Source organism: Manihot esculenta, chromosome 4, assembly GCF_001659605.2.
Source record: "Manihot esculenta cultivar AM560-2 chromosome 4, M.esculenta_v8, whole genome shotgun sequence".
Lineage (NCBI taxonomy): Eukaryota > Viridiplantae > Streptophyta > Magnoliopsida > Malpighiales > Euphorbiaceae > Manihot > Manihot esculenta.
The window spans coordinates 35,243,185-35,267,640 of NC_035164.2; the positions used below are offsets into that span (position 1 = coordinate 35,243,185).

The window sequence follows — 24,456 nt, forward strand, 5'->3', positions numbered from 1 at the left end:
TATAATACTTTTTAAAAATCTGATTAATATCGATTAATAAATATGAAATCTAACTATTATAAATATAATGAAAATGCTGAATTGCATTTTTCATAAAATTTTACCCTAGAATTGAGATGATGAATTTTTAACAAAAAACTGAAATTTATAATATTTGATTTTTATTTTCAGTCAATTTTCATGAAACTTTACTCTACAATTGACATGGCTAATTTTAATGAAAAGCTGAAATTTAAAGTATTTGATTTTTTTTAATCTATAAAATCAAATTAAATTATTGTTACGTAATTTATTTTCGAATACTAGCTCATATCTGTATCATATAATTGTTGTGCTACATCAATATAAAATATATTTTTTATTTTTAATTAATTTAAAAGAAAATTTATATGTAATTAAAAATAATATATTATTTTAAAACCTGAGTTATTTGATTTTTAGAAAAGTTGAATTCATATATTAATTAATATGATATAATTTAAGAATGCAAAAATTATTTTTTACAGTGTTTTGATCATTTATAGATAATTAATAGATTATTTGACGAACCATTTCACTGAAAAAAAAGATTATTTGACAAAATTAAAATAAGTTAAAAAAATGTGATAATTTTGATACAAATTATAAAAGAAAAAATAGTTTATCATATAAGTGATCATAATTAAATTAGATTAATATGAAACATGAAAAATAATTTGTTGATTTAGAATAAAATAATGAATCTCTCCGGAAGTATGATTAATTATCTAATATCACTGATTGAGCTATCAGTATTTAAATAATAATAATAATAATTTTAAAATATATTATTAAAAATATGGTTAAGCTACCTTTGACCTGCTGTCATTTTAAGTATTCTTGCACTTTTTGTTTTTATATCTAAAAATTAATAATTACAGATATCAAAATATATAATTTAAATTTAAAATATTATATTATATTCATTATTCACTCTAATTTACTGATTTATATGTCAGTAGCCATTTGAATGTTATAGTGACTATGGTGCTTACGTTAACTATCTCGCTTTTTTTTTCTTTTAAGCATATCAATAATTAATCATATATAAATAGATTATAAATACACTTTAAAAAAATCAATATATATATGCTTTTTATAATTTTATATCACTCAAAATTAATATTTTATTTAAAATAAAAAATTTTAAAAAATTTAATTTAATTATCTTTTCTAATGATTCTTTTATTTGGAATAAAATAAATTAATTTTTTAACTTAGAAAATAAATAATAAAATAATTTAATTTTTAATTTAATTTTTTTATTTTTTAAGAAGTTAAAATTTTATATGATTTTTCTAAAAATTCATTAGAATTATTTTATTTTAAAATGAAATATGTTAAATGGAAAATAAAAGAAAAATATTTTAAAAATAATAGATAAATTATTATCAAGTATTTGAGATTTTAGGAAATTAACCTAATTTATTTATATTTTAAAATTATTTAATTAAAATATTTATATATTTTATAAAATTAAAATTTTTATTAAAAAATTATTAACAGTTTTAAATTATTTATATTATTTAATTTCTATAATTTTTAATATATATATATATATTATTTAATTTTTATAATTTTAAATATTTATCTAATTAATAATAAAATAAATTGATTGACAGTTTTTTATATAAAAATTAAAGAGTTTAATTTTATAAAATATAATAACATTAAAATTGATTAATTTTAAAATAAAAATAAATTAATTAATTTTTTATAAATTAAAAATTGATAATAATTCTCCCAAAATACAAAATTATAGAAACTATAGATATTTTTAACCAATGGTTTCCAGCCACAAACATTTGATAATAATATTGAAGTCAGAACACCTAGAAAAGGCCTACGTTTCCTAGTCACCAGAGACTGCGCACGTGCTTTCTCTATTTTTCCTTCTCCGAACAATGAACGCAGGAAAAAAAAGGGAAAAGACCAAAAGCGGGATTTATTACCAGTTTCGCTAAAATTAATTTAAATGTAAATATAATTATAATTGTCTTCAATTAAATTTGTTTTTATTGATTTAGTCTGCCTACGAATTGAAAAATACTTTTTTAAAAAAATATTAATAAAATGAAAAGACGATTAATAATACATATAATTGATTGGATTAAATTATTATTTAAAAAATTGAAATAATTTTGATCATTGGATTTAATTTAACGGAATGAAAAGCAACCCAAATATGAGACCAAAAGACATTATTTGATTTGATCAGGCGCTTCAACCCTTTCACACCTGATGATGGGAAATTCAACGAGTTATTATATTTACAATACGATGAGTTCATCGTTCATTTGATTTAACGATGTGAATATCTTTTAAATTTTATATAAATTATTCTTTTATTTATATAATATAAAATTAAAATTAAAGATTTATTAAGATGCTTCATTGGAGACTCTTTAATGCTTTAGTCGGCTCTAAAATTTTTTTATTAATTTTTTAATAAAAAAAATATTAAAAATATTAAATAATTTATAGTATTTATTACATTAGCTCATTTTTCTACATATATATTTATGATATCTGCAGTGCGTTGGAGGAGATGGTCAAAATGCATAGGAGGTCGACATTCTATCTACGTCTTATCATGCACTGGTTAATATTATATTGAGGTGGGTTCTTTTAATTACTTGTGATTTAAAGGAGCTTACCCTATTGCAGCTTTTGATAAAATCAAAAGTATTGCTGTGAGTTAAATAGTCTGTTATTTGATTAAATTCATCGATGAGATTTATAAAATTTTTTAAATTTTATGTACGATATTAATAAATTCTGTTATTTATATATTATTAAAATTAAAATTATCAATTCGAATTTGATCTATATCAAAAAAAGACTACTATTCTAAATAAATTAAATCAAATCGATTTCAATTTGATTTTAAAGTGTAAATCAGACCCAGGCCCAGACCGAGACCCGGGCATTATTGGCCAGGTCGCAAGTTGATTAGCTCTCAAGGCATCCTTATTATTTAGCGGTCATTTAAGGATCTTTCACTAACAGAACCTTCCATTCGATTTTGCACCTTATATTTATTTTATCCTCTTTTTTTCTAACCTATAACAACTTCCAGGAAGCAACCTCCATTGCCATTTCCTCTAATCAACTCTCCTCACCTTCTTCGAAATCATCACCTTTCACACTACACAATAATCTTGTTTCCATTTCCGTCTCCATTATATAAACCCTTCCTATCTGGGTACGTATAATATTTCAACAAAGGATCATTAGCAGTGACAAAATCAGCTTAAAAAAAAAAAGAAAAATCATTTCTGGGTTCTGCTTATTCTTTCTATTTATGGTCATGGATGTTCTTAGCGTTAACGTGAAGAGCAAGAAACAACCCAGGAGAAGGAGTACTAAGAAGGGTATCAAAGTTGTGTACATATCTAGCCCTATGAAATTTGAAACCAGTGCCTCAAAGTTCAGGGCTCTTGTCCAAGAACTCACCGGAAAAGACTCCGACGCAGAGAGACTCATGGATGACGTTAATGGTGTTGAGAACTACTCTACTGAAATTCTTGACCGAAGAGCTGCAGATGAGTCTGGTGGATCTTTGTTTCCTTTGATGAACTCTTACAATGAGTCATCGTCTCCTGATTCTGATTCTATGTTGGAGGGTTTCGATGGAGGATTCTTGCCGGCTATGGAAGGCAGCTTTATGAGCATGTTTCAATCAAATCTTTTCCATGAATCTTTAGCTCTTGAGCTAGATGTGTTTAATTAACTAGAAGATTTACTTTTAAGTATGCTTTGTAAGTTTCTGTGAGCTTTTTCTTTCTGTTCTTGTCATTCTTCCTATATACATATATATGTAAATTAATCATAGTAGTAGATAAATAAAGTAATTTTTGATATACTAATATTGTAATAATTGTTTTTACGTGCTATTAATTAAATTTATTTGACGCTAATATAGTTTAATTAAAATTTAATTTTTTTTGATATATAATTTTTTGAATATCTAACTAAAAATTTTTTCATGTCGTACAATGGATTACGTTGTCTAATAAAATAGGGGAAAAGATTGGTAGTAACCGTTGCAATCTTTGACTCTAACTGGTTCGTACAGATAAGCTTTACCAAAATGATTAAACCTAACTTATAACTAAATTTTGATATAAAATGAGGCATTATTTAATTTAAATATAGCTTTTTTTTTAAGGGTGAAGTGCATTTTTCCTATGCAATAACTTAGCATAATTGGAAGAAATAAATTATTTTCATATGATAAAAAAAGTGAGAATCTTGACTTCTTAATAAGTCAAAAGAAAATGCTAAACTATATAAAAGCGAATCTTTTTTATAAGAATTTAAATTATTTTTAATTGAATTACTCTCAAATAATAAATAAGTTAAACTTTTTTGAATTCCTTCTTTATCATAAAGGTTTTTTTATAATTAATTTTTTTAATTAAAGATAAAATAAATTTATCAACCGAGAAATATAAAGTATAAGGATTAACTTTAGTAGAAGAAAAACATTCAAATTTGATTCAATGGCTCAAAATAACATTTTCTAGACATAACTCATGCTAAGACCAATATAAAAATATAAAAAACAAAAAACAAAAAATATAAATGTTGAACATACAGCAATTATTAAATTAGCTATTGATTGTGACAAAATATATATGCCATTCACCATAATCAATAGGAAAACACCCCTTCAAACATAATCTTGCATTGCTATAATAAAGCTAGTGAAGGGTAAAGGAGTCTCCTTTGGAACCATCTTTCTTAGACTAAGATCAATTGAATCAAAGGCCATTGTTGGATCTAGCAGGAGTAGTAGATTAAAAACATTAGTGGTAAGGCGGAGGTGATCAGCTATTTGACATCTCACTTCCACTTTTCAAATTATAGTTTTATCCGAGGAGCTAGCAGCTATGGTGCTTCATGCACATATTACTAGAGCTTGATAGTAAATAGAACAAGAGCCTTTTCCCCTAAAAGCACATGAAAGAGAGAGATAAGTGATGTTATACAAAGTAAGGCGTAAGATGTCCCTACAAGTGACAAAGATCAAATACATGAAAAATGCACACCAATATAAGAAATAGAAGATTCAGATACTTTAACGTTCGAGTCATTTCCATAAAATTTACCCTTTCGCCAACAAGGCGAGTTTTGATAGGAAATTATCGTTATCAGGTATATCCTAGCGTATCTGTATTACGCCTGTTACCATGAAATTTCACTTAATAATTGGCGATACCTCATATCAAGCAAATGATATATTACTGCCGGATTATTAAAAAAATACCATAATCATTTCTATTTGTTACGGTATAAAAGTGGCACTCTCACATAAATCAATGTACGCTATTTTCAAATACTAAAATTCTAAACAATTCATTACATTTCCACTATCTATCGAAATATTGACTTGAGCGTCTGAGTTGTCGTGGGCACCATCTCATGTTGTCATTCTACCTATCGAAATACTGACTTGAACATTAGAGTGACTGCCGTGACCATCTACCACCGCCTCGCATTGTTCCATTTGCAGGTTGCCAATCGTATTCCATTCCGACCGGATCATAAATCTTATTTCCGCAACATCAATAAATTCTTATGAGTTTGAAACAATGCTTCTACCTATTGGGATTTTTGCATTTCTTACATTTACAGAAAGATCCATTTTCTGCATTAAAGTTTCCTCCTCCTAGTATTATGCGCTAAACTTAAAAATCTCCACTTTATTACCGAAAAGAAGAAAGCATATGGAGTGGTCCTTGCTCAGGCTGAGTGGATATGAATGAGTGCAGTAGGGTGTTAGTGGTGAAAGAAATAGTTGATGTTTCAAACTCCGTACAGTTCCATTTCCACCAGATCATCAATCTTATTAAACATTAAAAAATTCTTATATGAGTTTGAAACAATGCTTCTACCAATTGGGATTTTTGCATTTCTTACATTTACAGAAAGATCCATTTTCTTCATTAAAGTTTCCTCCTCCTGGTATTATGCACTGAACTTAAATATCTCCACTTTATTACCGAAAAGAAGAAAGCATATGGAGTGGTCCTTGCTCAGGCTGAGTGGATATGAATAAGTGCAGTTGGGTGTTAGTGGTGAAAGGAATCGTTGATGTTGCTGGCGGCTGAGGGCCCTTCGCTCTTTCCAATTATCATCTCCATACATTAAACACCACGACCTTACAATAATTATTTATTTTTAATTTAATAATATTAATTTCACTTTTAAAACTGTATATTTTTCAATTTAAATCTCAATTAAAATTTGTTAAACAATTAAAAACTAAAATTTATAAAAAATAAGTTCAATATATTATTTATTTTATTAAAAATAAATATAAATATAGTATTCTTGAACTTGAGATAATTAATCTGAGACAATAGGACCTGAATTCTAGATTGCGATAATGGGCTCCTGAGTGAAGCCCATTAAAGAGACATCTAAGCCCAAGTCTCAAAGCCATCCTCCACTCCTTTTCTTTAATTTTTTTTTTAAATTTTTATATATATATATTTTTAAATTCATGCAAACGCTCAATCGATTTATCGATTAAAAATCACAAGTTAAACAAATATACATAAATAATCGATTTTAAGCAGAAATCATAAAATATTATAGAAATAATACCAAAGCAATGAAGGGTAGACATCAAATATTTATTTATTTATTTATTTTTACCATGCATAAGATGCATTTAAAGCCCAAGCGAGTAGATTACACAAGAAGGCCCACTTCGGCCCAAAGACAAAGTATAAGGCCCAATCCAAAAACTCAACATCTAATCCTGTAAGAAGTCCAGCCCACTCAAGAAGAACCTAGAAGACGAACACCGATTCGCCATCGCCAACATCATCGGTACACTGCCAGAAAACTTGAAGGAGTGAAGAAAAGAGAAAATGGAGTAAAATCGAAGCATGCTTGAAGTAAAAGAGAAGCCCAAGCAACGACAATCAAACATACAGAACCGATTTATCAATTAGAGCTTACAGGAACACTAAAGTGGAACGCACAAACTCACAGGAGCATCGATGAAAGCTACCGGAAGAAGAAAATGGTGCTATGGTAGTTTCATTATCGCATAGCTATGGAGGGACCGTTCTGAGACCAACTAGCACTCCGGTGACTATTCCATCCATCATTCCAAAAATCCGATAGAAAACAACGACATCAAATACATACGAGCGATAAGCTCTTCACATGCAACACCATCACAAACATGGATCAACCAAACAACTCACTCTCAACAGTACACGACCCAGCAAAAACCAAAAAACCACACCGACCGACAAGAGTCACCGTGGGTAACCGAACCCAACACCGGCAGAAGGCAATCGCCGCCCAAACGGGCAGAGAAGCCCTACACACACAAGGAAAGAAACTGCTACCAAACCCTCCTCCCCCAAAAGCGTCGATTGCCCTTTGTCAATCACATACAAGTAAATAATAAAACACAACAAACTTTTAATAGCTGCACATAATTTTTGTTTAGTTTATATATATATATATATATATATATATATTTAAAAAAATATTTTTATATTAATTTTTTTAATTATATTCATTTTAAATATATTAAATTTTATTAAATAAATATTTATTTAAAAAATAATGATTAATTATAAGTTATTTTAAAAATAAAATAAAATAAAATAGCTTTATAATAATTAATTTATATATTATTATAATATAAAAAATAAAAAATAAAAAATTATGAGACTGAAAAATAATTAATAAACTATTTTTCATTCACTTCATTAAAAATAAATTCTATATGAAAAAATATTTTACTTTGAATTTTTTTTTCTGAAAATATTTTTAATATTCTTTATTGAGATTTAAAAAATAAATAGTATTAATAAGCTTTTTAAATTTAAAAAAAAAATTGAAAATGTATAATTTTTCCAAAAAACTATAAAAAAAATTTGCATTAACCAATTTTATTGGGTATTTTAAAAGTGAGAAAACGATGTAAATATTAATGTAAAAAATAATTTATAGTTTTAAATATAATAAAATAAAAATATTTCAAACTTAATAAACTTAATTATAAAAATAGTTAAAATACTATTAAATTAGTGACAATGTTAATATAATAACATGGCACCATGTGATAGTGTCAAAATTCAAAGACAGATGTTGTTGAAATGGTTACATTGACAAAAGCCTCTATTTTTGTTTGATTATTAACTAATTTCATCATCTCCATGGCTCAAACCTCACATGCTCTCAGCTTAGTGCCTTATGGGAATGGTGTCAATACTTTTTGACCTTTACCCAAAATAGAAAATTAGTTAATTAAAATTAATTATGAACTTTTTTTTTTTATATATGATGGTAATATACTATATAATTATCATCCAAAATAAATTTAATTGATAAAAGAATGAGTAAGGGGTATAAATGAATATCCTAATATGTTTAACTAATTTTTTTATGTGTTGTATTTTTGTTTAATTTTTTTAAGACAACAATTATTTACGGTTAACTTTTTTTTTATTATTTATAGTTAAACTTTACTTTTTATTATTTAATATAATATACAAAAATTATGTTATTTTGAATATGAAATTAAGCCTATATATATTTATACACTTTGGTTTTTTTCACAAGATATAAATTTCTTTAAACAAATACCAAATACAAGAGTTTAAAGCATTACGAGAGGTCTAAAACTAAGTGATTAAACTATTCTTTAAAGTTCATATTACAAAAAAATGATTTAATTTATCAGCTATTCGGATATTTTTATATAGTATATCGTTATTTTTTCTTTTTTATTTTATACGTGCATTTTTTTATTTTCAATAATATAATATAAATAAATCACCCTAAAAAGGAATTGCATCACATTAACAAACTTAAAAAATTTTGAAAAAAAGAGAGTAAAAAGTAGTATAAAAACCATTAGGAGGCAACTATAAAAATAACTTTGGAAAAAGAAGCTAAAATGGTTTGATAGGAGAAAAGCTATAAAACTTCTCGGCTTTTCATTTTTTTTTTTAAAGTTTAAATATGAGAATAAAAAGATCATTAATATTATCAATATTTTTAGATATATTAAAATCTAGTTAAAATTATGCAAAAATACTCATGTAAAAAATGAATGAAAAGATTAATTAAAGAAAACTCTAACCACAAATAAATATATTTAATTAATGAGATAAAATTCAATACACAAAAGAAAAAAAATATAAAAAATATCTACGATATAACTCAACAATAAAAATAAAAAACTCAAGCTTGAAAAAAAAAATTCAACCGCTTAATAAAATAGATAAATCTATTATAATACGATAACAAAAGTTTTAAATTTTATAATTAAAATTAAAATACATATTCGCAACAATTTTCATTTCCATTTAAAAAAAAAAATGGTTAAAATCAACATACAAAGATAATATTCTAGCTCTATATATATACCTTATGTGGCTGTGAGGGGTTTAAATAGTGATTATCATACATATACAGTTGGTGAAAGTAATGTGGTACATGGAATTTGGTGTTGCTTTTATTTAATTATTTTAAATTTATAATTTTATACCATAGGTTTTTTAGCATTTGATTTCCATATAAATTAAAAATTAAATAGAAATAAAATTGGATTCAGATAAAACTCAGGTGGTAATAATCAAAACTTGAATAGAGATAATAATACATCAATTTAAAAGCGAATTATTAATTACTTTGTATTTTACATATATCATATATTTATAAAATTTATAGTTTATTATTTTATTTTGATCCATTAAACTGAAGTATAAAAACTAAATCATTAATTTTAAAAACACATGTATTAATTTAGATAGAATTTAAGGATGAAAAAACAAAATTAATTAATAAAAAAAAATAAATTTGTAAGAGGGAGAGCTGGGTGGTGGATGTCTTGGTCATAAGTGGAAGCAAGCAAGGCAGCCAGCCAAACCGAGAGAAAGGGGAAAGAAAAAGCGAAGAAAAAAAAAGGAAAATAATATATAATAATACTGGAAAAAAAAATCCTGGAAAATCCCTATTCTCTCTCTTTCTCACTCTATAAAACCCTCCTAGTCACTCATTCTCTCTCTAAAATCTCTCTGAAATCTGTCACTCTGAAACATTTCTTTCCCAATTTATGATCCTTTTTAATCCTCTAATGGATGATGGATCTGCCCTCTTTATCACTTCCTAGATCTTTTTACCTCTGAATTTAATCATTTTTCTTTCCCTTTTTGGTTCCTGATTCAGTAGATTTTCTCGGGAAAATTTTCAGAGAGAGACAGAGGTAGAGAAGGGAGGACTACAAGAGGAGGGGAGGGAATCGGAAATGAAGGTTCCGTGCTGTTCTGTGTGTCAAACACGGTACAACGAGGAGGAGAGAGTTCCTTTGTTGCTTCAATGTGGACACGGCTTCTGCAAGGAGTGTCTCTCACGGATGTTCTCTGCTTCGCTCGATACGACCTTGTCTTGTCCTCGCTGTCGGCACGTATCAGTTGTTGGTAACTCCGTCAACGCTCTCCGGAAGAACTATGCTGTCCTTGCCCTCCTCCACTCGCCTTCTGCTGCTGCTGCGGCTGCATCGGCGCCCAACTTCGATTGTGATTACACTGATGATGATGAGGATGAGGACAACGAGGAGGAAGAGGAGGAGAGGTGTAGCCGTGGGTCCCACGCATCGAGTTCTGGAGCCTGTGGGCCGTTGATCGAGCTTGGGGTCCACCAGGATGTGAAGCTAGTTAGGAAAATAGGGGAGGGGAGAAGGGCTGGAGTGGAGACGTGGGCAGCTGTAATTGGTGGTGGGGTCCATGGGAAGTGCAAGCATCGGGTGGCAGTGAAGAAAGTGGAGGTGGGGGAGGATATGGAGGTGGAGTGGGTGCAAGGTCAGCTGGAGAACTTGCGGCGAGCTTCCATGTGGTGTAGAAATGTTTGTACTTTCCATGGGGTGGTTAAGATGGATGGATGTCTAGGTCTTGTTATGGACAGATGCTCTGGCTCTGTTCAATCTGAAATGCAGAAAAATGAAGGCAGGCTTACTCTCGAGCAGATTCTAAGGTTTTGATACTATTGTTGCTTCGATTTTTGTGTGCTTTTCCCCCCTTTTTATATATAAATTTGATGCGTTTAGCTGAGAATTGAATTCTACATGTTTGTTGTTTGATTATTTAAAGGTGATTGAATTCTATTTGATTAGTGTTAAGTGTATGCTTATCATTGGGTTTAGGAAATTCACTTTTGGTGCATGATTTGAATTTCCTGGTTTTGAATGTTAGCATAATTGAGTGGCATTGCTATTTCAATCCTAAAATCTAGTACTTAGAAGAATAATACATTCCATTGTGATTCCATTGTAGGAAATTGAGATTGATGCACAATGATGAGTAAATTAGAAAGATATTGTCCTAAGGTTTAGAAAGATATTGTCCTAAGGTTTACACAGTTATCTTCCTCTCTCCCTCTCTCTCTCTCTCTCTCTCTCTTATTGTTGTTGTTGTTATTATTATTATTTTTTAATACGCATATAGTAATGTAGTTTTTTTCTTCTTATAGTTGATATTTTTATGTGTTCTAGTTTTTTGGGAGCAAGACTATGTATGTGTGGTTGATTGGTTGTATGGGGCTAAGTTAGAGTGGGAAGCACACTTTAAGCCCATGTGTTATCTGTAATACAAAAAATGCCGGCATGAGGCCTAAACAAAGACTTCTAGTGGTAAATCTTAGATGGGGTTTCTGATGAAATTGTCTGTCGGGCATTTGAATCAGTTTTTCTTTCATGCAAAAATCACTTAATCACAGGAATACATAAAAGCATGACTTTTATGGTGTTGACTAGAGATTGATACAGCCAACTGTCATATTCAGAAGTCACATGACAAAATTAAAGCTGAAACGATGTGGAGTCATATGAGCCTGGACTGCTTGTTTTTTTTTAGTGGAGTTTTTAACAAATTTATTCCAGTCTCTAGGAATTTGAGTCATGTACAACATAAAATGTAAATGCATTGATCAATTAGAATAGGATATGGAAACCCCCTTTCCTTCATTCAGTTTGATTATACATTCTCCATCGTTATTCTCATAGTTGAATGGTCTTTATCTTTAGTTCATTTTGCTCATCTTGAGAGAAGTAACTTTCTGAGAATGATTATATTGATGTGAAGTGAGGGATAATAACCACATGGGGACAGCTATACGATTTCTGCTCTGGGAAACACCATGGAATGGATAGACAGAAAGAATGATGTTCCATAACTTGAGTTGATTGAACAAGCTAATGATGGTAGGAAATTCATGTTTTTGTAAGATTTAAAGTTTTTTCCCTTTAAAACTCTGGAGCTATGACATTTACTGGTGGTAATTCCTTTTCCACTGGAATGTTTGTCTTAATTTCTTAAATTAAAAGGAATAAAGGATTATTTTCGACAAAGTTTCTAAACTGTATCAACCCGAGAATTAGGAGGACTAAATAATTATCTTTTTTTTTTTTTTTTTTTTTTTTTTTTTTTGTGATTCTAAAAGTCTCAATACAAATTTCACCTTGACTAATGGCTGTAATAGCTAGTTTGTGGAATGCAAGAAGAGACAGAAGTTTGTCCTTTTTTTTTGTCAAGATCTGCTATTAGCCAATAACTTCTTTGCATCTTATTTAAGCTCTCAACATTACCCGGTGATGAAAGAAGTTTTGATGTGCATTGTGTCTGGTTGCTAAGACCAGGCAATCCATTTGAATATTAAGATGCTTTTTCTCTTTCTTCATTTTCCATCAATTCTGAACGGAGTAGCTGCTATACAAATTACTAGATGAAAATGGAAAAGATCATTCAATTGCCTTGGGTCATTTATCTATGTCTGTTTTGAAGCTTGTTTTAGCTCATATAACTAATCACTATAGTCAGCCTGAGAATGCTAAAATATATGTGGAAATGTGAGGATGGAATCAATAAGGATAAGAAATAAATGCATTTGTAGGAAAGCGAAAGGGGCACAAATAGAATAAAATATCGGTGGAAGGGACACTAGGAATGTTTTGACACGTGCATTGTCAACCAATAAATTGCTTTGGTACAAAATTTTGGGCGTGTTGAAGTTGGAGAAAGGAAATTAATAGGTGGACCTATGATGATATGGCAAAAGTAGTGAAAATATATTTAACACACACACTCTCTCTCTGTCTGTCTCTCTTCACATGCATATTTGGTAAGTTAGAAGCAAAAACAAAATTTTTAGAAAAACAGCGAAAAGGATGCTGCATTTGTACACTAGATGCATAAAACTTTGAGTCTCTTCACAATAATACATGTCACGTTCTGACCTCCTTTCCTTTTCCCTTAATAGGTGCCGTCTAGAATCTGGCTAGGCTTGTCCCTTGTGCATCTAGTTCTACTATCTTAGGAACAAGATGCCATAAATCAACATTCAATGTGCAAATGATGCAAAAAAAATTTCAGCTTGGCTTTGAAATGTTCCTAATCTCCATTAAATATAATATTTTCGGGGAGCAATTTTTAATGGAGATGTGTTCATTTTGTGTGCCAGCAGAGGTTTCTTTGACCTCTTTCCTGAGATGGAAGAAAAAGGGGGTGGATTGGAATGTTGATTGAGGTTAAAAATTCTAGAGGGGGTGAAAATTGAAGTATAAAGAAATGCAAGGAGGCAATGAGAGAGACTATTAATTTATGATTCTGGATTTGGAAATGAATTTTGCAAACCTGGGAGGGAACAAGGAAAAGGATAATATATGCATCCTGTGGATTTTTTGATAAATGCCTGAAATCTCGTGGAACTTTTGGATATCACTTGTCGCGGGGGATGAAATAAAGAAATTGTAGTATTTGACACTTCTTTATCTTTTGTAGATGGAAAATTTGAGGATAAACGACAGATGGAATTATCTTATACTTAATGGTCCTTTTTTCAGCATTTAATTTATACCAAATTAACTGATTCTTTTTTTGAATCCGATTAATTGAATGATCGAGTAATCTCAGATGTTTTACTGAAAGATACTGCAAAATGAATGCTCTGAATAATATTATGAGCTGGCTATGATTATTGTCGTGACATTGCATTTATTTGCCACTTGTAGATATGGGGCTGACATAGCACGAGGAGTGGCAGAACTCCATGCAGCAGGTGTTGTCTGTATGAATATAAAACCATCCAATCTTCTCCTAGATTCAAGTGGTCGTGCAGTGGTTTCCGATTATGGACTTGCTGCAATTTTGAAGAAAACTGCCTGCCGGAAAGCTCGATCAGAGTGTGAGTCTGTGAAAATCCATTCATGTATGGACTGTACAATGCTTAGCCCACACTATACAGCTCCTGAGGCATGGGAGCCAGTGAGGAAGTCATTGAATTTATTCTGGGACGATGCAATTGGTATTTCTGCCGAGTCAGATGCCTGGAGTTTTGGTTGTACACTGGTGGAGATGTGTACAGGATCCATCCCGTATGTGGAGTAACTCATTATTAGTTCTAGTTTCTTTTCTATTCTTTTTAAAATTTCACATGTAGGGTGCAATTATCTAATAAGTTGGGTTCATCATGCAGGTGGGCCGGTTTAAGTGCTGAGGAAATTTATCGAGCAGTTATCAAGGCTCGAAAATTGCCTCCACAATATGCGAGTGTGGTGGGTGTTGGAATGCCTAGAGAATTGTGGAAGATGATTGGAGAGTGCCTGCAGTTCAAGGCAGCAAAAAGGCCAAGTTTTAATGCAATGTTAGCAATATTCCTCCGTCATCTGCAAGAGTTGCCACGCAGCCCTCCTGCAAGCCCTGATAAGTAAGAATTTCAAAGTTTTGATCTGGATTTTATCATTCTCATTTTCTCTTTATTTGGAGTGTGATGAGCTTGTCATCTGATTTGGCCATGGGCAGAAAAAAGATAGCATAAATGCTGTCCCGTTGGGTGTCTAAGCAGACACAGCACTTGTGTGTGAGTGTGTGGGAGAGTGAGCGAGAGAGCTTGATTTTCTTACAAAAATTTGTGTGATTACAGTAGCTTTGCAAAATATCCTGGATCAAATGTGACAGAGCCATCTCCCACATCTGATTTGGAGGCTTTTCAGGACAATCCTGGCCATTTACATCGGCTGGTATCAGAAGGGGATGTGAATGGCGTGAGGTTAGTTTACTTAAACAAATACCAGCTCTCCACATGAATAATTTTAGGCTTTCTAAGTTTTCCTTTTCTTTTAATCCCTTTTTAATTTGCAGGGATTTGCTTGCAAAGGCTGCATCAGGAAATGGTAGTAGTTCAATATCTATATTGTTAGAAGCACAAAATGCTGATGGACAGACTGCTCTCCACCTGGCTTGTAGACGCGGTAGTGCAGAACTTGTTCAGGCTATATTGGAGTACAGGCAGGCAAATGTTGACGTTTTGGATAAAGATGGTGATCCTCCACTTGTTTTTGCTTTAGCAGCTGGATCTCCAGAATGTGTTCGCGCTCTTATTGAAAAAGGGGCTAATGTTAGATCTAGGTTGAGAGAAGGGTTTGGTCCATCTGTTGCTCATGTTTGTGCCTACCATGGCCAACCTGATTGTATGCGTGTAAGTCTTTAGTTGATAAGTTATAATTTTTTTGTTATTCTTTTGTTCTTCCTGTTGCCTGTTGAAATTAGTTTAAAATAATCTCAGGAGTTACTATTGGCTGGAGCTGATCCCAATGGTGTAGATGATGAAGGTGAAACAGTCTTACATAGAGCTGTTGCCAAGAAATATACAGATTGTGCTCTTGTTATACTGGAAAATGGCGGCTGTAGATCCATGGCCGTTCAAAATTCTAAAAATTTGACGTAAGTCTGGAGTAGGTTTTATTTTTTGTCTCCCCCCCCCCCCACCTCAAAATATTAATGACGTATAGAGACAAATATGTTTGCAACAAAATATTTTATGTCCCCCATCTTGGAAGATTGTTTGAGGTTGATTGCTAGGTGATAGCAGGAGAGCAGAGCGCATGTAGCTTTCACACTGTTATTGTCCGGAAATTGAAAGTTTGACCTGCCCATAGGGCATAGTTGTTGCATATTCCTGCTTATTATGTTGTAGAGTGGAGTGCATGTAGTTTCCACATTGTTACTGTCCAGAATCTGAAAGTATGACCTGTTCCTTGGGGCATAATTGTTGCATTGTTTTTGCTTATCATACTTTTCTTGTTGAGGTTATTTTCACTTCACCATTGTGATTGTGAAGTGTAGTGATTGTTAATATGGTAAAGCTGGTTTTGGAGGTTGCTCCTAGAGATGTTCTCTTTCTATAAAACAATTCTAATGCACTTGACTGATACTTTGTTGTATGTATTTTCTGCTCCTGTATTCATGCCTTGATTCTCTTATCCCAGGCCATTGCACTTGTGTGTGGCAACTTGGAATGTGGCTGTTGTGAAAAGATGGATGGAAGTTGCTTACCCAGAAGAAATAGCTAATACAATTGATATACCCAGTCCAGTTGGAACTGCATTATGTATGGCAGCTGCTGTCAAGAAAGATCATGAAATAGGTAATGCTAGAACGTCAAGACTGTCTAATGCATTGTTAATGCCAATAATCAAATTTGATTATCAGAAGCTTTGTTTAAAAAATCAATATGATAGGGCATAGTTTCAACCAATTTTGGTTTATCTTGGGGCTAGGAGTGATAAAAGATTGATTTTTTTTCCCCTATTTTGTGATCTTCTTGAAGGTTGACACTGATTTTGTTTGTAAGAAAAGCCAAAAGGTTTGAATAAAAGATTGTTATTCTGTGAGTTCTGATTGATTTATAGTATGCATCAAGTCTTTGATTTTTCATTGTCAGTTATCTGTTTGCATATAATTTTATGAACAGTCAAATTGTCTAAGGTTGATCAGTTATGTTTACCTGTTTTTTCTGTCTTAACCAAAAGTTTAGAAGCTTATGGAGCTCAATTGAAGTGCTGAACTCTAAGACATAATTAATAATGGATAATTACTGCTGTTAAATTTGGGTCAGGTTTAACTCACCCAAAAGCTAGCTCAAGGAGGAGAGTGCCTGTGGTCCATATAAGGTGAACATCACCCTTTTTCCACATCGTGGCACCCTCACGCCCAAGGACCACATTGGAATGTGACACATTTATGGGAGGCCCAAACATCGGTGGAGGTTCTGATACCATGTTAAATTTAAGTCAGGTTTAACTCACCCTAGAAGCTAGCTCAAGGTCAAGGGGAGGAGTGCCTATGGTCCATAAGGGACACATCACCCCTTTCCCAAACCACATGGCTTTCACATCGGTAACCGATGTGGGATTCAACAACTGTAGTCTCTAGTTCTCTGTTGTTATATGTTTGTGTCCAAAAACTTCTCCTCCACTGATTTCCTGTATAGCAGGCGTTACTGTCACTATACTTCTCAAGTTGGAGTGGGAAGGGAGCATTTGTATTTCAAAACTTAAAACATAAAACATAAAGCAAATGTAGAAGAAAATGAAATTTAGGCCAGGGTTTCCTTTTTGTTTGCTGGATTTCATTGTATCTCAATCATGTTCCCAGTAATGTCTTGTGTTAGCCATTTCTCATATTTTCCTATTTTATTTCTTTGTTGACCATTAAATGTAGAGGCCTACTAATCCAGTCTTAGCATTTTTAGCATGACATCAATGCTTTGTTTATTTTTCTTCCCGGGAATAGTAAGTTCTAATTGAACTATGGGTTTGGTTATATTAGATTTTAATTTTCTAGGTTAACTTCATACACTTTTCCAGTTTAATTGCTAAGTGTCAATAAATATATTTTTCATCAAACTTTGTGATGCTACTTTTGTGGAACACATATTTTTCTGCTGTCCAAATGAGTACCTTTTTAGCTCTCTCTGCATTTTGTCCGTGCTGTAGCTTTCTATCCTAATGAGTACCCTTCTCTCCTAAGTTTTCCTTTGACAGTTCTGTAGATCTTTTTGCATTTTGCTTTCATTGATTTCTGCTGTTTGCTTCAGTCATATAACCACTTGATTTCGTAATATTTCCTTTTATTGGTTCTTCTTGCCAATTTCATGTAGATGGGAGAGAACTGGTGCGAATATTGCTTGCTGCTGGAGCAGATCCAACAGCCCAAGATTCACAGCATGGGCGAACAGCCTTACATACTGCTGCAATGGCAAATGATGTTGAGTTGGTCAAGGTAAGCTATGTTAGCTTTCTTGCTACTTCATATGAGTGCCCAATCAATACTCTTTTGTTGTAGGCAACTTAAGACATTTGATATGAATGCCAATGGCTTTTCCTGTTTGAATTTCTTCATTTAAGTATATCTACAATTTCTTTTTCATAGATTATTCTTGAAGCTGGAGTGGATGTAAACATTCGGAACATGCATAATACAATTCCTCTTCATGTAGCCTTAGCCAGAGGGGCAAAGTCATGTGTTGGGTTGCTTTTATCTGCTGGAGCAAGTTGTAATATGCAGGTATTGTGCCCACTCTTTCTAGATTCATTTTATACAGTGTTTATCCATTTTTCTTTTTTGCTTGGATGATCTTCTGACCCACTGTTCATTTTGGGTAAATATTTATGTACACTGATCTTCTTGTGCTATACATTTTTACTTGTTTCAAAAAAATAATTATGCAAATAATTGGAATCTCAACTATGATGTTATCATTGTTAGGATGATGAAGGTGATAATGCTTTCCACATAGCAGCAGATGCAGCAAAAATGATATGTGAAAATCTTGAATGGCTTATCATTATGCTTAGAAATCCTGATGCTGCTGTAGATGTTAGAAACCACAGGCAAGTACTGTTGACGTTGCCTCTTCCTATCTGTAACTTCATTAAAAAGGATTCTCATCCTTAAATGTTTATCTTGTCAACTCTTGGATCTGTTATTATTGTTCTATAAGGTACGAGAATTATGGTATTAAGAGGGTAAAAATGGGTTTCAAAAGTTACTGACTTAAATTATGCATACATTGGTCACAGTGGTAAGACATTACGTGATTTTCTGGAGGCCCTTCCTCGGGAATGGATTTCAGAAGATTTGATGGAGGCACTTAATAATAGGGGAGTTCATCTTTCTCCTACAATGTAAGAAAGAAACTTCATATTATTGTGCTGGTGTGAATTATATGGGAAAATTTTTGATGCTTATGTGATAATGACTAAATTATTACAATATTTAACTTTTTATGCACTTAGATTTGAAGTAGGGGATTGGGTGAAGTTCAAAAGAAGTGTCACAGCTCCTACACATGGTTGGCAAGGTGCTAAACATAAGAGTGTAGGCTTTGTGCAAAATGTTGTGGACAAGGACAATCTCATTGTGTCATTCTGTACTGGAGAGGCTCATGTGTTGGCAAGTGAAGTTTTGAAGGTGATTCCTTTAGACAGGGGACAGCATGTCCAGCTTAAACCAGATGTCAAAGAGCCAAGGTTTGGTGCTTCAAAGTCCTGAACTTTACTGGTTTGGGTTAATGTAGTACAGATATAAAATGTTCAAACAATATTGTTGTAACTGCTATCACTAGACAATGTCAGTTAACCATACAGGTTGTGTCTAGGTCAATCATGAGTTTTATCTTTTCTATTGTTGATTACCTGTTAAATTAGTTGTTCAATATCATCTGGAAGAGATTTGATAATCCAGACTTCTAATTCAGAATTCTGACAACAAGTGAAAGAAGCTTCCTATAAAGAATCCTGAAAAGGCAATGTACTTTGGATTTATGGCATCTGCACCTGGAGAATCATTGCATCTTCTCAAAAAGTCTTTACAGTTTCATGCCTCTAATACCATATGAAACTTGTATGGTTTATTCTCAAATTATGCATTGTGACAGAAAAGGATCTTGTTTTAGCTCGCACTAAGTTAGTGATTGCTTTATTTCTTATCATAATGTAGTATGAGCAAAAGTAGATTTTGACAACCATTTATGTTGGTTTAATTTGTAAATAGATAATTGAGTTCTTTTGGCTGTATGAGGATACTAAATAAGAAATGAACAAGTTTGCATGTTTTCTTTGCAATGTTAGTGATAGAATCTTCTAGTGTTGTAGATGTTGTCTCAATCCTCCATCATGTACACCTCTGCACATTTTTGGTTAAGTGGACACGAAATTATTTATGGGGCATGGACATAGATCTTCTCTTATTTTCTCTCTCACCTCCCTGTGGTCTATGGACGCAGAGCTACTTATTTTTTGAAGGCATACACAGCTCTAAATATATGATTTCATATATCTAAACACAGTCAGTTTGTCCAAGTATAGTGTATATCATTGTAGTGTAAAATAATTATAAAAGCAAGCACTGGAATCTAATTTGAAAGCATATTCATTTTGCTAGATTAATTTAAGGGGGTAAATGATTTGACTATTCAAGTAGGTACTAGCCATGGCCCCTAGGGGAATATGCTATGGCAAACATTTTCTTTCCCCTCTTTGTAACATTAATGAAGATCATTCTAGGGTTAAAAGGTTAAATTAGGTGTATCTATATTACTACCGCGACATTAGCCGTTAATCTTACTCAATGTCATAGGGAATGATTAATGAAATAAATGCATTATATATAAGGAAATGGAATATGAGTTTCTTTGTGATGATTTGCAACACTGAAGATAAGTGAAGGCTTATGTCTTGTCAGCTTTTAGCAACATCCCTTGTTTAAACCTATGGGGTGGATTCTAAATTCCATAAAAAACTTGTGCTTGGAAAGAAATGACAACTGTTCTTGTTTGCTATCAGGTTTGGCTGGCGTGGTCAATCACGTGACAGCATTGGAACTGTTTTATGTGTTGATGATGATGGGATTCTGCGGGTTGGGTTTCCGGGGGCATCTAGAGGATGGAAAGCTGACCCTGCAGAAATGGAGAGGGTTGAAGAATTCAAGGTTGGTGACTGGGTTCGTATCCGTCCGACACTCACAACAGCTAAGCATGGATTAGGATTGGTAACACCAGGGAGTATTGGTATAGTGTATTGTATCAGACCAGATAGTAGTCTATTGTTAGAGTTAAGTTATCTTCCAAATCCATGGCATTGTGAACCAGAGGAAGTTGAGCCTGTTGCCCCTTTCAGGGTATGAATGAAATTGACTTTTTCTTTCATGGATAATATTTATTTTCATTTTACTTTGTTGAGTATTTATTCTTTATTTTAATCCAAGGAAAATAACACACCAATCCATCCTTTTATTTACAGATTGGTGATCGGGTATGTGTGAAGCGATCTGTCGCAGAACCTAGGTATGCTTGGGGTGGTGAGACCCATCATAGTGTTGGAAGAATTAGTGAGATAGAGAATGATGGTCTTCTCATAATAGAAATACCAAATCGACCTATCCCATGGCAGGCTGATCCATCTGATATGGAAAAGGTTGAGGATTTCAAGGTAATATATTACTTGTAATTCATATCTGTTAAATTTGGGTCAGACTTAACTCACCCTAAAAGCTAGCTCAAGGGGAGGATCGTCTATGGTCCATATAAGGGGCACATTATCCTTTCCACAACCGATGTGGGATTCAACACACCCCATGCTCAGAATTTTACTGGTGAGTGATACATTTATGGGAGGCCCAATATTGGATGGGAGGCTCTGATACCATGTTAAATTTGGGGCAGGTCTAACTCACCCTAAAAGCTAGCTCAAGGGTGAGTAGTGCCTATAGCCCATATAAGGGGCACATTACCCCTTTACACAACCGATGTCGGATTCAACACACCCCCTCACGCCCATAATTTTACCGGTTTAGGAGGCCCAACATCGGATGGGGAGGATTTGATACCATGTTAAATTTGGACCAGACCTAACTCACCTCAAAAGCTAGCTCAAGAGAGAGGATTGCCTATGGGCCATATGAGGGGCACACTGCCCTTTTTCACAACCGATGTGGAATTCAACAATATCCATGCAAATTCTTTTTGTAGCACTGTAATTTTATTTCATGGCAAATTACTCATTATAATGCTCAACTAAAGTTTCTACACATGGTAGGAGACTTATTGCGTATATGGTTGGCATAAATGTCTTATTCTCTACAAGCAGGTTGGGGATTGGGTGAGAGTGAAGGCTTCAGTATCCTCTCCGAAATATGGATGGGAGGACATTACACGAAACAGCATCGGTATAATACACAGCTTGGAGGAGGATGGTGATATGGGTGTTGCCTTTTGTTTCAGGAGCAAGCCTTTTTCTTGCTCTGTGACAGATGTGGAGAAGGTGCCTCCATTTGAAGTGGGACAAGAGATACATGTCTTGCCTTCTGTCACTCAGCCACGACTTGGATGGTCAAATGAAAGCCCTGCAACTGTTGGAAAAATTGTTAGAATTGACATGGACGGAGCTTTGAATGTATGCATGTATAACTTTGATTTTACTGTTAGTTATTAAAATTTGTGCATTGTTGAACCTCTTGCATTGTTTGTTTGGACATGCAATTATTTCATTAGCAACCCATTGCAAATTATAGCATTCTGCATCACAGTGTTAGATGCTGCAACATTATAATTGGCGTTGTGTTCTACAGTTGTCCAAATTTCCGTTGGTTAGAACCATATTTTGGTTTAACACAATGCATTGTGATTGGATGGAGTGATTGTAGAAGCAAACCACAGGCATTAGTAGTATTATCTGCTGAATACTTTTCTGCAGTCAAAAGTTATTTGGATTTGACTCTTGATGAAAACCATTTCCCAGCTAGAAAGGAAAAGGATAAAAAGAAAATATTTTAATAAGGAATTTTTTACTTGTATGTAGGTGAGGGTTGCTGGCAGAAATAACTTGTGGAAAGTTTCTCCTGGAGATGCAGAGCGGCTTTCAGGATTTGAAGTTGGTGATTGGGTACGTTCAAAACCAAGCCTGGGGACTAGACCAAGTTATGATTGGAATAGCATTGGGAAGGAAAGTTTAGCTGTTGTGCATAGTGTACAAGAGACAGGTTACTTGGAACTAGCTTGTTGTTTCCGTAAAGGAAGGTGGATTACTCATTACACGGATGTTGAAAAGGTTCCATGCTTCAAAGTGGGGCAGCATGTTCGGTTTCGAACTGGGCTAGTTGAGCCAAGGTGGGGCTGGAGGGGTGCTCAGCCTGATTCACGAGGCATAATAACTAGCGTGCATGCTGATGGAGAAGTGAGGATTGCTTTTTATGGTTTGCCAGCATTGTGGAGGGGAGATCCTGCAGATCTTGAGATTGCGCAGATGTTTGAAGTGGGAGAATGGGTCAGACTGAAGGAAGATGCGGGTAACTGGAAATCTATTGGGCCAGCCAGCATTGGTGTTGTACAGGGCATAGGTTATGATGGTGATGAATGGGACGGAAGCACTTACGTCGGCTTCTGTGGGGAGCAAGAAAGATGGGTGGGACCTACTTCCCATCTTGAAAGAGTAGAAAAGCTCATAGTTGGCCAGAAAGTCAGGGTTAAACTCTCTGTGAAGCAGCCGAGATTTGGGTGGTCAGGCCACAGTCATGTGAGTGTTGGAACAATATCAGCAATTGATGCCGATGGGAAACTGAGAATATATACTCCTGTAGGCTCTAAAACTTGGATGCTTGATCCTTCAGAAGTGGAGCTGGTGGAGGAAGAGGAGCTTCATATTGGAGACTGGGTGAGGGTAAGGGCATCAGTATCAACACCAACACACCAGTGGGGAGAGGCAAATCATTCAAGCATTGGGGTGGTGCATCGGATGGAAGATGGGGAATTATGGGTTGCCTTCTGTTTCATGGAAAGGCTGTGGCTTTGCAAGGCATGGGAAATGGAAAGAGTTAGACCATTCAAAGTGGGGGACAAGGTGAGAATTAGAGACGGGCTTGTAACACCTCGGTGGGGGTGGGGAATGGAGACTCACGCAAGCAAAGGCAGAGTAGTTGGTGTGGATGCAAATGGGAAGCTGAGGATTAAGTTTCAATGGAGAGAAGGGAGGCCATGGATTGGAGATCCTGCTGATATTGTTCTTGATGAGAGTTGAGCTTTTATAAGGTGCTGGATGAAGATCTCATTGCTTTCTGTGCTGCTTTTTGTTCGCGCCACAATCCTATGGAGACAGCTTGTTTCAGCTGTGATACAGTCCAGTATGCTTGAAACTCTACATTTGACTGCAGCAGCCTCTTTAACAAACAAAATTTGTTTATTGTTGAATTACAGAAGAAATAGAGAGTAAAAAACTGGACCATGCAGAAAATTGGCTTGCCTTGCCGTTAAATTATAGGAGAGGTTGGAATCGGCAAGGAAAAAGGTAGCTGTAGTCATTTGTATCTGATAGATGTTGGTAGCTGATAAGCTTTTTGAGGTATATATGTCATTTATATGTAATATTGTACAAACTGAACCTTTATAGATCTTGCGAGTTGTTGCTCTTTTGGAGTTATTTTAATAACTTTGAGCAGGACTGGTATTTCTTCGTCACAAGTTTAGTCAAGAGTAATTTTGGGGAAAGTGTGCAAGGCCTTCAATGGCCTAACTTCTAAATAAAATGATACACCAATGGACATCTTAACTACAGGAACAAAATGACGAAGG

General features: G+C 33.4%; 2 protein-coding genes and 1 long non-coding RNA gene across 4 annotated transcripts; 2 read left to right on the forward strand and 1 right to left on the reverse strand.

Annotated features, from left to right (window-relative positions):
- The first annotated feature begins 3,028 nt into the window (after positions 1–3,028).
- Positions 3,029–3,881, forward strand: LOC110613890 (sigma factor binding protein 1, chloroplastic). The gene has a single exon (XM_021755286.2). The coding sequence runs from the start codon at positions 3,323–3,325 to the stop codon at positions 3,749–3,751; it is 429 nt and encodes a 142-aa protein (XP_021610978.1). The 5' UTR covers positions 3,029–3,322; the 3' UTR covers positions 3,752–3,881.
- A 2,767-nt stretch (positions 3,882–6,648) lies between these two features.
- Positions 6,649–7,472, reverse strand: LOC110613068. The gene is made up of 2 exons (XR_002487557.2): positions 6,994–7,472; positions 6,649–6,866 (listed from the first exon to the last, which is right to left on the reverse strand). It is a non-coding gene; the product is annotated as an uncharacterized LOC110613068 (long non-coding RNA).
- A 2,517-nt stretch (positions 7,473–9,989) lies between these two features.
- LOC110613477 (E3 ubiquitin-protein ligase KEG) lies at positions 9,990–24,342 on the forward strand. 2 transcript variants are annotated; one of them, XM_021754630.2, is made up of 16 exons: positions 9,993–11,031; positions 14,063–14,425; positions 14,527–14,757; positions 14,974–15,099; positions 15,192–15,528; positions 15,616–15,773; positions 16,319–16,476; positions 17,992–18,113; positions 18,264–18,398; positions 18,600–18,724; positions 18,914–19,018; positions 19,130–19,363; positions 20,678–21,011; positions 21,134–21,322; positions 21,980–22,285; positions 22,691–24,342. In XM_021754630.2, the coding sequence occupies exons 1-16, from the start codon at positions 10,307–10,309 to the stop codon at positions 23,903–23,905; spliced, it is 4,863 nt and encodes a 1,620-aa protein (XP_021610322.1). In that variant the 5' UTR covers positions 9,993–10,306; the 3' UTR covers positions 23,906–24,342. The 2 variants fall into 2 exon arrangements, with proteins under 2 accessions (XP_021610324.1, XP_021610322.1); XM_021754632.2 differs by lacking the exon at positions 21,980–22,285 and having other exon boundaries at positions 9,990–11,031.
- The last annotated feature ends 114 nt before the right edge of the window (positions 24,343–24,456 follow it).